This window comes from Nansenia antarctica (assembly GCF_963989245.1).
Source record: "Nansenia antarctica genome assembly, chromosome: 3".
In the NCBI taxonomy this organism is placed as follows: Eukaryota; Metazoa; Chordata; class Actinopteri; order Argentiniformes; family Microstomatidae; genus Nansenia; species Nansenia antarctica.
In genome coordinates this window covers 59,650,284-59,666,076 of record NC_137688.1, presented here as the reverse complement: position 1 = coordinate 59,666,076, position 15,793 = coordinate 59,650,284, and the positions used below count along the sequence as shown (strand labels likewise).

The following is a 15,793-nucleotide window of genomic DNA, read 5'->3' as shown; positions in this document are numbered from 1 at the left end:
AGTGATAAACTCCAATGTTGCATTACTTGGACAAGGGAAGCTGATTTGGCGTTTGAGACAATTAAACACAAATTGCAAGAAGCGCCAGCTTTAGCGCTTCCAGATTATTCCAAAGAATTTGGATTGTATGTTTCTTCTTCAGCCAAAGGGAAGTATGCCTGCGCTGTTCTTACGCAACCAACAGGCATTGGACCTAGTCCACAGCCCATAGCCTATTACTCTGTCGCATATTCAGAGGTAGAAATGGGTTTCGCGCCATGCTACAGAGCAATGGCCGGGGCATATCTTATGTACGAGAAGGCAACAACCTTAACAATGGGGTACCCAATTACCATTCTCTGCCACCACAGTCTAAGGAATCTTTTGAATCAAGGCAAGTATACTTTGACGATGCCTAGGATTAGGAATTATTACAGGATGTTGGAAAGGGAAGATGTAACATTACTAAGATGTAACACACTTAACCCAGCAGAGACCTTGCCAACCCCAGAAGATGGGGAACCACACGATTGTGTGAAGGAAGCTATGAGGTACTCTAAGCTTAGAGCAGATCTACTAACTTTGCCTTTAAAGGAAGCTGACGTTGAGTATTGGACTGATGGATCTTGTTACCGGGTAGGAGAAAGTTTACGTGCTGGGTATGCCATAGTCCGATCCCAAAATTCAGGGTTCATTGTGGAACAAGCCGAGGCTGTTCCTCAGCCTTGTTCAGCTCAGTTGGCTGAGTTGATTGCCCTCACAGAAGCATGCAACTTGGGAACCGGACGAAGAGTGACAGTGTACACCGACTCTGCCTACGCCCATAATGTGTGTCATCTACATGGAGCTGTATGGAAGGGACGGGGTTTTAAGAAAACTGATGGTTCGCCTATTCAACACCACGCCCAAATCATGAAGCTGTTACAAGCCATGATGAAACCAAGGGAATTAGCCATAGTGAAGTGTGCCGCACACAGATCTGACTCATCACATGTCACACAAGGTAACAGGGCTGCAGATGATGCAGCCAAAGCCATTACAGGAGCAGACAAAGCAGGTAAAGTTCTGCTGGTCACACATGAAGCACAGTTACAGGGCATGGTCACGCTTGAGGATTTGTTGATGTTACAGAGTGGGGCAAATGCGCTAGACAAAAACCTATGGTTAACAAGGGGGGCTAGTCAGGATGACACAGGTCTATGGAGAAATCATGAGGGACTGGTTGTGGCACCCCCAGATTTATTAGGCATGCTGATACAGGAAGCCCATGGATTAGCACATGTGGCCAGGGGGGAGGTAAGACGCAAGATCACCAAGGAATATGGTTTTTGGGCTCCATATTTATTGGAACAAATAGACCATATCCTTGGTCAATGTGTGGTCTGTTTGAAAAACAATATCAGACCTGGAATACCAGTGGGAACTGGGCATATCCCTACCCCAAACGGGCCAATGAAACATTTGGTGATTGACTATGTGGACATGATTCGTCCTGTTGCAGGATACAGGTACATGTTAGTTGTAGTGGACAGGTTCAGCAGATGGGTAGAAGCATGCCCCACTCGAAAAAAGGATGCTCAGTCTGTAGCAAAGTTCCTATGCAGGGAATTCATACCTAGGTTTGGAATTCCAGATAGGATAGCGTCAGACAATGGTAAGGAATTTGTGGATAAGACGGTAAAGCTTATACTACAAAAGTTGGGAATCAAGCAGAGATTTGGGTGTATTTACTCACCTCAAAGCCAGGGGATGGTAGAGAGGATGAACGGGGTCCTTAAGAACCGTCTTTCTAAGGTCTGTCAGCATACAGGTCTTAATTGGGTGGAAGGACTCCCTCTTGCATTGATGGCCTGTCGTTCCAGTGAGATTCGAGGGCTGCACTTGACTCCCCATGAACTGGCTATGGGGAGAATAATGACAGCTCCCTGTGCACGAACCAGTGGGAAAGGGCCAAGTTTGGCTCTCTTGGAGAGTGACATGAAAGCCTATGTACAGTACATGACTAACCGGCAAAAGAGTATCTCTTCTTATGTGCTCCACAAACAGGAACGTGAAGAGGAGGTGAACGCACAGGAGAGGAAGGACGCGTTGCAACCGGGTGACAAAGTATACGTGAAGGTCTACAGACGGAAGTGGCATGAGGCTCGACGGGAAGGACCATACGAGGTCGTTCGGTGCACTGGGACTGCCATCCAAATCAAGGGGTCCCCCACCTGGTATCACGTTCATCACTGCATCAAGGCACCCAATGAGGACGATGAGGGAGAGCCTCAGCAGGATGGTGAGGAGACCCCTGGGGACGAGGAAGTCCACAGCTTGGACATCCAGGCTGACGAAGATGTTGGTGAGTATCTGCGCCGTGATGCAGATGATGCCGGGGGCCTCGTCCCAGACCCTGTCCAGCCCAGAGATGAGTGGGCCAATGGAGATCGTGAAGGATCCAGTGACTGCGACACCCCTCTTGGGGGTTCTACCAAGCCTGGTGTTGCCCTTGTTGTCACCCCTTCCGACCCTGACAATGCTCCAGACGGAGATGTCAGCAACCCGGGCGGCTGCCCGGACCAAGGTACCATTGAGAGACACAGACCTGTCAGTGATACACCCCAACCAGACAGATCCCGTGATACACCGAGGCCAATTAGGAGGAAACTCAAGCCATGCCGTTTCAGAGACTAATATACCCCTTAGTGTTCCTACCCCATTGACTTCTTTGGACAATGTTACACTTCACTCACACACTGTTATGCCTGGACGTCAGAGAAGAATGATCACAGCAGGTAGAGCTTTTGTTTGCCCACATTCACGTTGTACTGTTGATGATTGTTTGATCTATACCGCCGAAGCGGACGAGTGGTATTTACTGGATGCTAAATATGTTACACTTAATCAACACTCAAGCAACACGCAAGAAACTCGTGTGACATTAACTAATGTTGACAAGGTGTTGAACTCGTATTGGTGTGCTAGACGTAATATCGGTGAACAGGTGTCTAGTAAATCCAACAATTTCAAGGACAAAGTTTGTAGGAACACTCCTGACTTTCCACACTACTATTCGTTGGACTGTGAGAAATGTGTGCATGAATATGTTCACGTTGAGTTACCAGGAAAGGTTGAAAATGTTGCTGTGAAGGCTTCTACGAAGGCGATTGTAGTCGCTACTGACGATTATTTGTTGTATGATTCTAATCACCTGGGGACACGGTCCCACCCTAATTCTGCCACTAGTATCATGAAAGATTTTGCTTCAAAAATGAATTATTCTGATTGCTGGATTTGTCAACAGGTCCCTGTAAGTACATCTGCTCCTATGTTTTTCCCCATACCGTTAACTAAAGCAGAATGGTTTCATTATAATTGGCAGGGTTTAGCCCAATTTGTTTTACAGGGCAAGAACCAGAGCTCTTCTTGTCAGCCCAGCACGATTCTGGTTCCTTTAAATTCTTCCTATGCAGGTGTGGATATTGGTGTGTTGGAACGTCTGACAGCAGCAGTTAACAAACACCATAGGCCTAGCGGTGTGGGGAAGGTTATTATTGATAGGCTTACACATTTGTCACAACCAACAGGTCCGAAGAAGATATATATTATCCAAGCTATGTTCGTTCAATTGAATGGTACTGCATTGAGTCCTCATCTGTCATGTTCTGGGAGTGTGACTTCTACACGGTGGAGAGGTTCAGTTGTTATTTCTGGATTGAAATGTAAAGTTGTTGATTGTGCTATGGTGCCTCAAATGAAATTACATGATACCAATACTACCAGACGGCAGAAAGGCACCACGCAGCTTAAAGTCATGCCTCTCGTAAATATTACAACCTGTATTGACATTCAATCTCGGCTCAAGGGCAGCGCGATTCGTCAGCTAGGGGCCGCGTCTTGTATAGGTGGTGTCATTTTCTCGTATCCTGGTACGGAGCTTCAACTCCCGGAGGGTGTGTTTCTTGTGTGTGATAATAATGCATTCTCTAAGCTTCCTGCTTTGAGTGAGGGTCTTTGTTATTTAGCTCATCTGATACCTTTGATTAGGAAAGTTACTCGGGAGGAGATGTCTGTACTTCACAAACAAGCAACCCATCGTAGTCGTAGGGCGTTATCTACCGCTCAGAAGTTTTTTGGCCTAATATTCCCAAGTTATGGTGTCTACAACTCTCAGACTGAATTAAGTGCCCTATCATCCGTTCTTGAAAAACACATTAATGCTTCGGATGCTGTAGTATCTGCCCTGGCTACTGAATTGACTGAAACTAAGAATGTAGCTCTCCAAAATAGAATGGCTTTGGACATTATTTTGGCCAGTCAGGGTGGTACTTGTGCTTTGATAGGCGGTGAATGCTGCAGTTATATTTCGGATTCTGGTAACGCTCTGTATGATTTCCATGAATCTAACAAGAAGGGTATAGAGGATTTACGTAAAGAACACGGTTGGAATACATTGGATTTCTTTGATTCTGCTTTTTCAGGTATTGGTAATATGATCAGGTCCGTCGCTATTATTCTTGTTGTCATTATCATCTGTATTATGTTACTTGGTATTTTAATCAAATGTTTTGGAAAGTGTATTTCTGATGTTCCGGTTAATGCTTTAATGATGGCCGACATAGCTGATGAGCAAAAGCTGGATTCTGTTTTGCTTTCTGATTTTGTTTCCTCTTTTGATGATTTGTTTATTAAGTGATGTTTTGTGATTGTTTGCTTCGGTTCCTGTTTGTTTCTTTCTATATCATGTGATTGATGTCGGTTGTGAAGTGATGTAATGGTTACGCGACAATGGAAGCTCCTGACTATGAAAGTGTTATCAATCTGAGACAGCGGTAAAGGCTGTTCTCCAACTGGGGCCATGTGCTAGCAACCTCTGACCCTGCCGCTTCGAGGACGAGGGAAACATCGGTCGTTGGAAATTTCTGTATCTCAGTTTTTGTATTATGCATGATGAACTGAGTGTGGTTTAATTGTGATTGTTATTTACAAGATTCTTTTTATTATTGGTTGTTTTCTATTTTTTGTATGTGTTATCTTTGGTTCATAGTACTGGTCCTGGGTTGGTCTGTGTGGAGGTTCTACCGAGATGTGTTGATGTGTTGATGTGTTGATGTGTTGATGTGTTGATGTGTTGATGTGTTGATGTTGTTGATGTAGTTGATGGGTTGATGTAGTTTTTCTGTCTGTCGTTTAGTTTCGGAACACACTCTGGGTGTTCCGAGGGGGGCTGTGTCGTGTATTTTCATGCTCTGTAACCATAGCAATGGCCCTCTAATACACACAATGGCCTTTTGACCAGCATGTGCAGAGGCTGTAATATCATCATGGGAAGATATAATTGCATTAGGGCCCGAGCCAGCAAGACGCCCATAGCATAAATTGCATTAGAATTGTATTAGACCATAGGGTGAATTGCATTAAACCAATGCAGAGTACATTATCTGCCTTCAGGTATGGCAGATAATACACAGCAAAGGATCCTTAGGATGGAATAACATCCTATTTACAGGATGACCTCACTGGCAAACTTTGTATCTGACCAAATTAAAATGACGTGGACTCTGTTTTGATTGGCTCAGCGACAGTGACAGGGGGGGGTATAAAATCCTGTACACAGATTGGCTCTCTCTCTTTTTCTTCATATCCATCTCTTTTTCTTCATATCCATCTCTTTTTCTTCATATCCATATCTTTGACTTCATATCCTGTGACCGATTCGGACCACCAGCTCCATTGAGGGGCCATGCTGTGTAACCTGCTTTTTTGAATAAACAAGTCTTAAATTTGCTCAAGAACTCTTCTTCATTTTTAGCAGTAACAGATACCAAAATATACGAAACTACCTAATTTGTCATCTGATGGAGCAGATACACAATCAATTCTTTATGCGATTTTGTTGTTGTTATAATGGCAAAATATATACAACAAAAGTCAATATGGTTTAAATGATGCTGTCATTTCATACAGGGCACCCTCAAAAACGAGATGATGATGATGATGATGATGAAGAAGAAGAACATTAATATTTTTTTATGATGGTGTCAGCTTATTATGAAAATGGTATCTGAGACATTCTAATTTTGTATCACTCACTGTGATGTAATAATGCACAATTCTAGAACATGGTTACCACATGTAAGGGGAATGAAGGTTCACATTCATTGCTCAGAAGAATAGTTGCAGTGTGCCACCTCTTGCCCAAAAAGTGGATATTAAAGATATTCAACACAAGAATGAATGAACTGGAAGAGGGGTCCACCTCTACATTTCAGAGATGCAACATGGAGAGAAAAATGAGTTCCATGGCCTGTACAATATTTAATGAGCTACGACTGGAAGGAAAATTCTGTGACGTGGTGATTAAAGTCAATGGCATCGAATTCAACGCACACAAGACTATCCTTTGCGGCTGCAGTCCATATTTCCGGTGAGTGTCTTAACTTGGGGGGGTAGCCATGATGGAAGGCAGGGATTCACTTGGCATGGATCCAAAGGATAATCAGAAGAAAATAGCCAGATCCTACAAGAGCTTACACATTGTTCTTTGTGGCAGCAATGATACATTCTATAAAAGATACAACTATTGATTCATAATATTTGTGTACCCCTCTTTATATTGTCATATAATTGCAGAGGGTGTTTATTATATTGCTGTACTATATTGAAAAGAGTATTGAGAAACTTTGGTACAGTATATGGATGAGTCCTGACCATCATATCCCTCCTCTCTAAACCCTGACCCACAGAGCTCTCTTCACAAGTGGCTGGAACAACTTAGAAAAGCGGGTGTACGACATTCCTGGTGTGTCACCGGACATGATGCGGCTCATTATTGAGTATGCCTACACACGCTCTGTGCCTGTCACTGACGAGAATGCGCAGCAGCTTCTGGTGGCTGCAGACCAGTTCTCTGTCATGGGCATTGTGCGAGCCTGCAGTGACTACCTAGAGGCCCAGCTGTGCCCGGAGAACTGCATTGGGATCTGTACGTTTGCAGACTTCTACTCCTGCCATGAGCTCAGGCGCATGTCCTCTCTCTTCATCCTGCATCACTTTAAGGAGATGGTGCGTAGCTCCGAGGAGTTCCTGGAACTCTCGCCGTGGCAGTTTCGTGACATCATTGAGAAGGACGACCTGAACGTGAAGCAGGAAGATGTAGTGTTTGAGGCCATCCTGCGCTGGATTGGCCATTCTCCTCAAGACCGCAAAGCCCAGATCTCGGTGCTGTTGCCTAAGGTGACTGAGAGTCGGACAACACACGTAACACGTACATTTTGATGCATTTCATGAAGGTGTATCGGCTGCCGACTGCATTCTGTGTCCATATCTGTCTGTGTCTGTTTCCTTAGGTACGCATGGCCTTGATGACAGCGGACTACTTCATGAACAATGTGAAGAATAATGCACTGGTGAGAGCCAATGAAGACTGCAGGCCCATCATCATCAACGCACTGAAGGCCATGTATGACCTGACCATGAATGGGCCCTCCAGCTCTGACTTCGGCAACCCTCTGACCCGCCCTCGCCTGCCCTATGCCATCTTACTGGCCATCGGTGGTTGGAGTGGTGGCAGCCCCACCAATGGCATTGAGGCGTATGATGCGCGGGCTGACCGATGGGTCAATGTGACTCGAGAGGAGGAGAGCGCACGGGCCTACCACGGTGCCGCCTACCTCAATGGCTTTGTGTACTGCGTGGGAGGCTTTGACAGCGTTGACTACTTCAACAGTGTGCGCAAGTTCAACCCAGTCACACACACTTGGCACCAAGTGGCACCCATGCACTCACGGCGCTGCTACGTCAGTGTGGCTGTGCTGGGTGGCTGCATCTACGCCATGGGCGGCTTTGATGGCTATGTGCGACTCAACACTGCTGAGCGCTATGAGCCTGAGACCAACCAGTGGACACTCATCTCACCCATGCATGAGCAGAGAAGTGATGCCAGTGCCACCACACTTTTTGGAAAGGTAAGTGGAACAGAGGAATAGGTAAGACTAACTGTACCTGGAACACAACTTGATAACTATTGTACAATGAATCTATTAAAAAGCCAGGATGGATGAATTTACGAGTTGCCTTAACTCTAGGTATACATATGTGGTGGTTTCGATGGGAATGAGTGCCTGCTCACAGCAGAGTGCTTCAACCCTGAGACCAACCAATGGACTTTGATCGCCCCCATGACAAGCCGACGCAGTGGGGTGGGGGTCATCGCCTATGGGGAGCAGGTCTATGCGGTGAGACCTACATAAAAATACACAATAAATCTATGCTCAAGTTCTGATATACTGTTATTGACCCACATTTCTCCTATCCTCTCTTAGGTGGGCGGCTTTGATGGAGCCAACCGTCTGCGAAACGCAGAGTGCTACAATCTCCAGACCAACACCTGGCGCGCAGTTCCCACCATGTTCAACCCACGGAGCAACTTTGGCATCGAGGTGGTGGATGATCTTCTGTTTGTGGTGGGCGGCTTCAATGGCTTCACCACCACCTTCAATGCGGAGTGCTACGATGAGAAGACAGATGAGTGGTATGACGCCGATGACATGGGCATCTTCCGCAGTGCCGTTAGCTGCTGTGTGGTGCACGGACTGCCCAATGTGCTCGAGTATGCTGCCCCGCGAGATACCCTGCAGAACCCCCGGGAGGAGCTAAAACTGTCCACCTCCAATAGCAGCATCCTTACTGTCTGACACCATATCTAATCTACCCACCATTACCCCCCATCCCTACATGACCCAGTCCTGCCCACTGCAATCCACCTGGGCAGAGACAGAAACTATCCAAATAAATCCTTCAAGTGCCCATGGAAATCACATAACATTTCTGTCTTTCTTATTGCTTCTATCAGGCCGGGTGGTACAATTATTTTTCTACAATGAACGTATAAGGGAGACTTTAATTGAATGCTAGTTTGCAATCATGTCTTAACTTTGCTGGGCGCTAAGCCCATGCCCATTAATGTCCATCAATACGTGTATCTCTGACGTCTACATGTAAATACCTTCCAAATAAAAGACAAATTATGCCCAATCTAAAAAATTCAAACAGTTTCTGAAAGCAGAGAAGTTGCACTTTTTGAACAGTTGAACTTTTTTAGGCTTATTACGGTAGTTCACCAACAAAAAAAGCACAGTGCTCAACGTGTCAGGAGACACGCATTTCCCCCCGCTGATCTGTATAGCGGGGGGGGGGGGGGGGGGGGGGGGGGGATCTTATGACACGTAACTCCTCCTTGTCCCGGGTCGCTCCGTATAATGGAGAAGCGTTTCTGAAAGTACGGCACGGCTCGGCACGGCTCGGATACAAAGTCGACCCGGGCTAGCCCTGTAGTGGAAAAGCACCATTAGTGTGCGTACGCAAGCTTTATAAATGAGGCCCCTGGTCTGCATCACACTGCAGAAATCTCCATTGATCTGTTCTGCCTGTGCCTGTGTCACAAACTACAGCACATGCTGCCCCCCCCTGGCAAACACTGGTAATGAACGTTTCACAGTCCCTTGTTCACTCAATACAAACATTCTCTCTCTCCCTCTCTCTCTCACACACACACGTACGCACACGCATCCGCACACGCACACGCACCCACACATTATATGCACGCACATACCCACGATATCCACTGACAGATGGCAACAGGACATATTTACAAACACGAAACTGATTAGCTACCGTATCTGACAAGACTGTCCTGTAGTTGTTCATGTGACTGTTTTAGTGTTTTAGTTTGTCTTTCTATGTGTCTATCTAGAATATGGCTAGCTAACATTAGTGTAAGACAGTCAAGGCTCAGAACATTTTGATCTTTGTGGTTTCTGGTCGGCCACCCCATTTAACGTGTATTGTAGTCCTTCATTGAAAAACAAGGACAATACACTTACCATCATTTGATAGAGCAGGGCTGCCAAGTTTCACCAAAAGTTTGGAGTGAGATTTTTGGGCGGTGGAGCGACCCAAAACTGTGCACGTTTTGGCGGCAGCGGCCCCTCTCTCCCGCTCAATTATTTGTGCTAGTTTCCTGCAATTTTACATGTTGTTCATAATAAACCAGCACAAGAAATGAAAATAATTAACATTTTATAAAACTAGACAAAAATTCAGACAATATATCATATTTATGAAATCTTAATGAACAAATACAGTAGCCTACAGACTCTAAAAGAAAATTGGGCCCCATCAACAGGACTCAGCCCCTTGGTCAGCAGCAGAAAGACCCTTGGTCATCATCTTATATACAGTGCATTGCTCATCGATGGCTATCATGTTATGCAGTACATACCAGGGTTTTTCCTGGGTCAGATTGAGGCCTTGGTGGTTGATCTTGTGCGCGCGTAGCGCGTCCATTTTTTTTTGGAGGGACCCCCAATTGTTGTATTTGTATTGTACATTGCAATTACTATTTATTATTACTATTGTAGGAGCCATATATGGTCCTGTGATACAGTACGTGTTGTAATTCACTGTGTGGGCATGGGGTGGCGCTGTCACAATACCTGAGGCAGGTGTATATCAGGTAGCACATTTGTTGTTGTTGTCGTCAGGTGTTGACCCCGGAAGGGCAAATAGGTTTGACCGCAAGGGCGCTAAGTTTGTTATTGTTATTGTTTGTACCAGTGATTAAGCCATTGATGGCACATAGTAACACAATAAATGTTTATTATGCAGCAAACCAACGACTACGGATCTTATATAACCAACAGCAACACATCAATTTAGGACGCACGTCCGATTTAGGACAATCCGTCGGGTTAGCATCTCAGTAGCAAGTATGCTCCTTTAACAGTTATTATTAATGTACCTGGTTATGTTACAGTAGAGAAACAAAAAACAGTTACCAAAACTGAGTATTTACTAGCTAAGATTGGCAAAAGATTGGCGTGGTGCAACCGAAATTAGTAAACAACTAGTTTGAAACTTGCTAGTAACAACTAGGGGTTTAGTAACTACTAAATGCCTGCATTTACTAATGACTTACGCCATATTGGTGCAACCCAGTCCAGTAGGCTACCAGATACGATGTTGTAATGTATGCACATATTTTGCTACCACGGTTGCCAGATGGAATTGACAATGTCCAGCCCAACCGGTCTAAAAGCTGCCGAATCAATCCACCCGTCCAGTGTGACCAAAAGTAGCCCAATCTGGCAACACTGCTTGCTACGTTCTTGCAGCTCGCGTGAACACAGGTTCTTCCATCAGCGCTCGCCTGCCGCTTCGACTGCAGACTCAAGTTAATGCGCGTGCAGAAAGATGCCACGAAACTCAAGTCCCGTAAAACAATTGTTATTTCTCGCTGTGAGAAATAGAGATGCGGCGTGAGAGCGTGAGAACTGGTTGAAATGCGTGAGTCTCACGGTGATTGCGTGAGACTTGGCAGCTCTGGATATCACCATAAAACTTCCCCAGTTAATCACTTACACCCTTAAAAGTCAGAAATCACGCCGGAGTGTGCAAATCACGTGACTGGTTAGAGACGCCGTAGCTTCAAAACAGTTACTTTGAAAGTCCAAGTAACGGAGATATTATAATTTGAATTTGCTAATTTGATTTAATAATTTAATTAATAATTTTGCCATTTAGCAGATGCTTTTATCCAAAGCGACTTACAATTACGAATTACGGGGACATTCCCCCTGGAGTAACTGAGGGCTAAGTGCCTTACCCAAGGGCACACTAGTCGTGGTGTGGCTTCAGGCGGGATTTGAACTCACAACCTTCCGATCCCAAGTCCAACTCACTATCCACTAGACCACCACTACCACTTTGAAATCTGATATCTATGTTAGTGTAAAATGTTTGCGTAAAATCGCATACAGTATGTGAGGCAGGCGTCACATTTTTTTGAAAATCTTCGTTTTTTGTCATATTATCAAACGGTAAAAAAAAAAGCCTGAATCTGCTGACTGTGCTACTGGTTGATTTACATTGTAGGGAGCCAATGGGTAGGGTGAGGTCAGCTGACTTTGAAAGAGTTGGAGGCGCGTTTGGAGAAAAACAAGAGAGAGAAGTTAGCGTATTGTGATTGAACATTTGAAAAAGGATCAAAAATATTCGAGGAATAGGAGAACCAACAGAGTGGACTGGAGGTTCGTCCAGGACTTGAGAGCAGTCAACTCTCCAATAACACTATCCCCAAATGGATATCCCCAAGAACACCTCCCCAGATGGACCAGTGACACGCGCCCTTGCAGAGCTCTATCCACTGTTATGCACGAACACTCCGGGATCGACAACCCATGGGACGAATGGCTGTCTGGCATGTTTGGTGAATACAAAACCATGTTCTTATCCATACTCATTTCTCTGGCGGTCATGAATGATCACTGTACTGGCATTTTGTGGCTGCTGTTGTATCCCTTGTCTCCGAGCCCTGGTGGAAAGGGCCATCGTTGCTGCGTTCCAGAAAAAGGAAGCCTTGCCCCCTCCCTATGACCACCACGTGCCCAGAGACAAAATCCTTCTCTGAGACGGCAGTGATGACAACCCATTCAACCTTAATTGTAGCACTTTGAGATTTCTTATGTAAAGTGCTTTTATAAATAAAATGTATTATTATTATTATTATTAACAACCTTTATCCCATTCCGCCCTTCAACAAACTCACTGATGAAGAAATGGGCCATCCTGTGGAGGATGAAGGGAGCCTCTCTATCCGTCTAGAGACCGCCATAAACGAGTGAGACCCTACTGCACCACACAACCGCCGGCGGGCAAAACATCATCCCCGCGCCAAGGGCGACGAAGACATCGTCCGTTTTGTTATGTACGACAGTATGTCATTGCAGCACTTTGTTGCACTTTACGACGTCACGTTCTGTACGTCCGTTAGAGCTATACGACGGTGTGTGTGTGTTGTCAGAATGACAAGTAAACAGAGCTCAGTTTGTATACCTGTGTGGATCTACCCTTATTAGCATCAAACAAACATAACATTGGCGACGAGGATGGCTGAATTTACCTTGCCACCACCGGCACCTTTCTTGTCTCTGCCCGGCGAGCCTCCGATTCCGTGGGTAGGATGGCTGGATGACTTTACTGTCTACCTAGAAGCCATGGACTTCACAGACATTTCCGACAAGCGGAAAATGGCGCTGCTCCGTCACTGTCTCGGTACGGAGGGTCAGAGGATATTCCGAGCCTACGAAGAAGCTGTCGCTCTCCTCACTAATCACTTTGCCGGCAAACAACGGGTGCTTCTCCGGCGGTACAAGCTACGAAAACGGCTTCAACGCCCCGGTGAGTCTGTTCTGAGCTACGTGACCAATCACAGGGATCTGGCGCGAAAATGCAACTACGGGGTGATTCACGATCAAATCGTACGGGATCAACTTATTGAAGGGACATTGTGTGAGAAAATCAGGGAGAAATTACTTTTGGAGCCAGATGAGCTAACACTAGATGATGCTCTAGCTAAAGCCATGCAAGTAGAATCAGCGTTACAGTGTACTAGCATGCTGACTGCCAGCTCACGCTCTGACTCCGCCCCCACGGCCTCACTCACGCAACAGCTTCAGCCTGCCTACCAGGACAGCCAAGAGGACACAGATGCATGGTTCCCAGTGCAGCAAGCTCGCAGACAGGGGAACACACATAGCTCTGATAGCTGTAATAACTGTGGGGCTAGCTCACACAATGCACGGGCTCCTAACTGCCCAGCTCGAGGGCAGACATGCAGGAACTGTTTGAAGCCCAACCATTTTGCTAAAGTGTGCAGGTCTGCTCCTGCGGCTCATCCCCCACAGTCCAGACCCCGCTCAACTCGCAGCGACCATACTGAAATTAGAACGATGTCTACAAACCATGTGAGCTTTAAAACATGCACAGTGCAGCAGGGTGAGGTCAGCCTTCCCTTGTTACTGAATACAGGCGCGGCTGCGCCTCTTCTCAATTTCAGCACCTACAACAAATTCTTTGCCCACCTGCCATTGCAGCAGCCCTCCACTCCTCTGTGCGGATATGATAGCTCTAAGATAGAGATTGTGGGCATCCTTCAGGTACCAGTGCACTATGGATCTAAGCACATGTCTGCATTCCCATTCCACATCGCTAAGCGGGGTGCCAATCTGCTGGGCCTCGACCTGTTCACGGGCCTGGGATTCACACTGCATGACGGCAGTGGGTCAGCCATTCAACATGTCACCTCCACCTGGGAGCAGAAATGGCCAGCGCTGTTCGATGGACTGGGCTGCCTCACAGCCTTCACACACAGACCCCTGGTGAACACAGAGGTGTCACCAGTCATGCAGCCCCTGCGCCGGATCCCTCTCGCTCTGAGGGATGATGAGGGAAAAGTGGGTTGCCAGCCTCAACACCCCTGCAGCCTACCCCGTGGCCGCCCCGCCCATGGGAGCATCTCCAGCTTGATATCTGTGGAGAGATCCATGGCCGAGGGGTCCCGCACCACCAACGCTTTCTGGTGGTGGCATACGACCTCCACTCCAAATGGCCTGAAGTGGTCCCAGCAGGAACGGTCACAACACGGACCATTATTGACATCCTGGATGGCCTGTTTGCTAGATGGGGTCTGCCACTCACCATCACCACAGATAATGGGCCCCAGTTCATCTCAGCAGAGTTCTCGGACTTCCTCCGCACCAAGGGGATCAAGCACATCCGCACGGCATACTTCCACCCTCAGGCCAACGGGGGGTGGAACGTTTCAACCAAAGCCTTAAAAATGGGATCCGAGCACATCTGTTCCAGGGGTGCGCATTCCAGGCCGCACTCAACCAAACACTGTTGCACTACAGAGCTAGTCAGCATGCAACAACGCAGACCTCTCCAGCATCCCTCATGCTTGGCCGTGAGATGGACTTGCCACTGAACAGACTCAGGTCCCGGGATGCAGTGACACCTGCAGCAGGCAGCACCCGAGATGCTGCTCAAGCAGCAGTGGCCACACATCAGGGGGAGATGAAGCGACGCTTCGACAAGAAATGTGGAGTAAAGAGCACCACCATCAAGGTGTCCGACTGGGTTCGGGCCCGTAGGCCCCAGCGACATAACAAGATGGCATCTTTCTGGTCTCAGCCCCTTCAGGTGACACGTCAGCTGGGGCCAGCCACGTTCCTGCTGAGCGACGGATCCCGCTGGCACGCCAGCCGACTGCGGAGGGTGCCTGGTCCTCCTGGGCCTGCCATGGCCACACTGCTGCCAGCAACCGGTGCAGCAGAGACAGATATAACTGTCTCAAAGGCCTCGAGTCCTGTACTGCTAAGGGCAGCTAGGCCGCCCCAGGCTCCGCCGCAGCCACTGCCTATGTGGCCTCCACCCGCTCAGCCTCTACTTGCTGTTCCTCTTCCTCACCCTCCTCCACCTAACTCTGGCTTCCTCGCAGGGTCACAGCCCAGGGGGGAGGTCGATAGGCCACAGCGGGAACGGGCTCGCCCCGCACACCTCCAGGACTATGTCACTAAATTTCACACATAGGCCTTCAGGCCCTACTCCTGTTTGACTGTTACTTTAGTTGTTTGAGTTTTGGAAAGGGGGGGGGAATGTTATGTACGACAGTATGTCATTGCAGCACTTTGTTGCACTTTACGACGTCACGTTCTGTACGTCCGTTAGAGCTTTACGACGGTGTGTGTGTGTTGTCAGAATGAATGGCACTTGACAGTAAACAGAGCTCAGTTTGTATACCTGTGTGGATCTACCCTTATTACCTACGGCATCTGCAACTGGTTCTCCAGCTGCACAACCGCGGAGAGAAATGCTCTACAGAGAGTCGTGAGAACAGCCCAGAAGATCACCGGCGCCCCCCTCCCCTCTCTGGAAGAGCTGTACAACACACGCTGTCTCAGGAAGGCCTCCAAGATCTCCAGGGACCCAA

The 15,793-nt window shown here is 47.2% G+C and overlaps 2 protein-coding genes across 2 annotated transcripts in view; one reads left to right on the top strand and one right to left on the bottom strand.

Annotated features, from left to right (window-relative positions):
* The window catches only part of bpnt1 (bisphosphate nucleotidase 1), a 417,747-nt gene that overhangs the window by 264,231 nt on the left and 137,723 nt on the right, over positions 1 to 15,793 (bottom strand). The window lies entirely within an intron of this gene.
* Positions 6,243 to 8,657, top strand: LOC308153134 (kelch-like protein 10; the record flags this gene model as incomplete). The annotated part of the gene is made up of 5 exons (XM_080526228.1): positions 6,243 to 6,388; positions 6,708 to 7,197; positions 7,311 to 7,928; positions 8,049 to 8,198; positions 8,286 to 8,657. The coding sequence occupies 5 exons, from the start codon at positions 6,243 to 6,245 to the stop codon at positions 8,655 to 8,657; spliced, it is 1,776 nt and encodes a 591-aa protein (XP_080382354.1).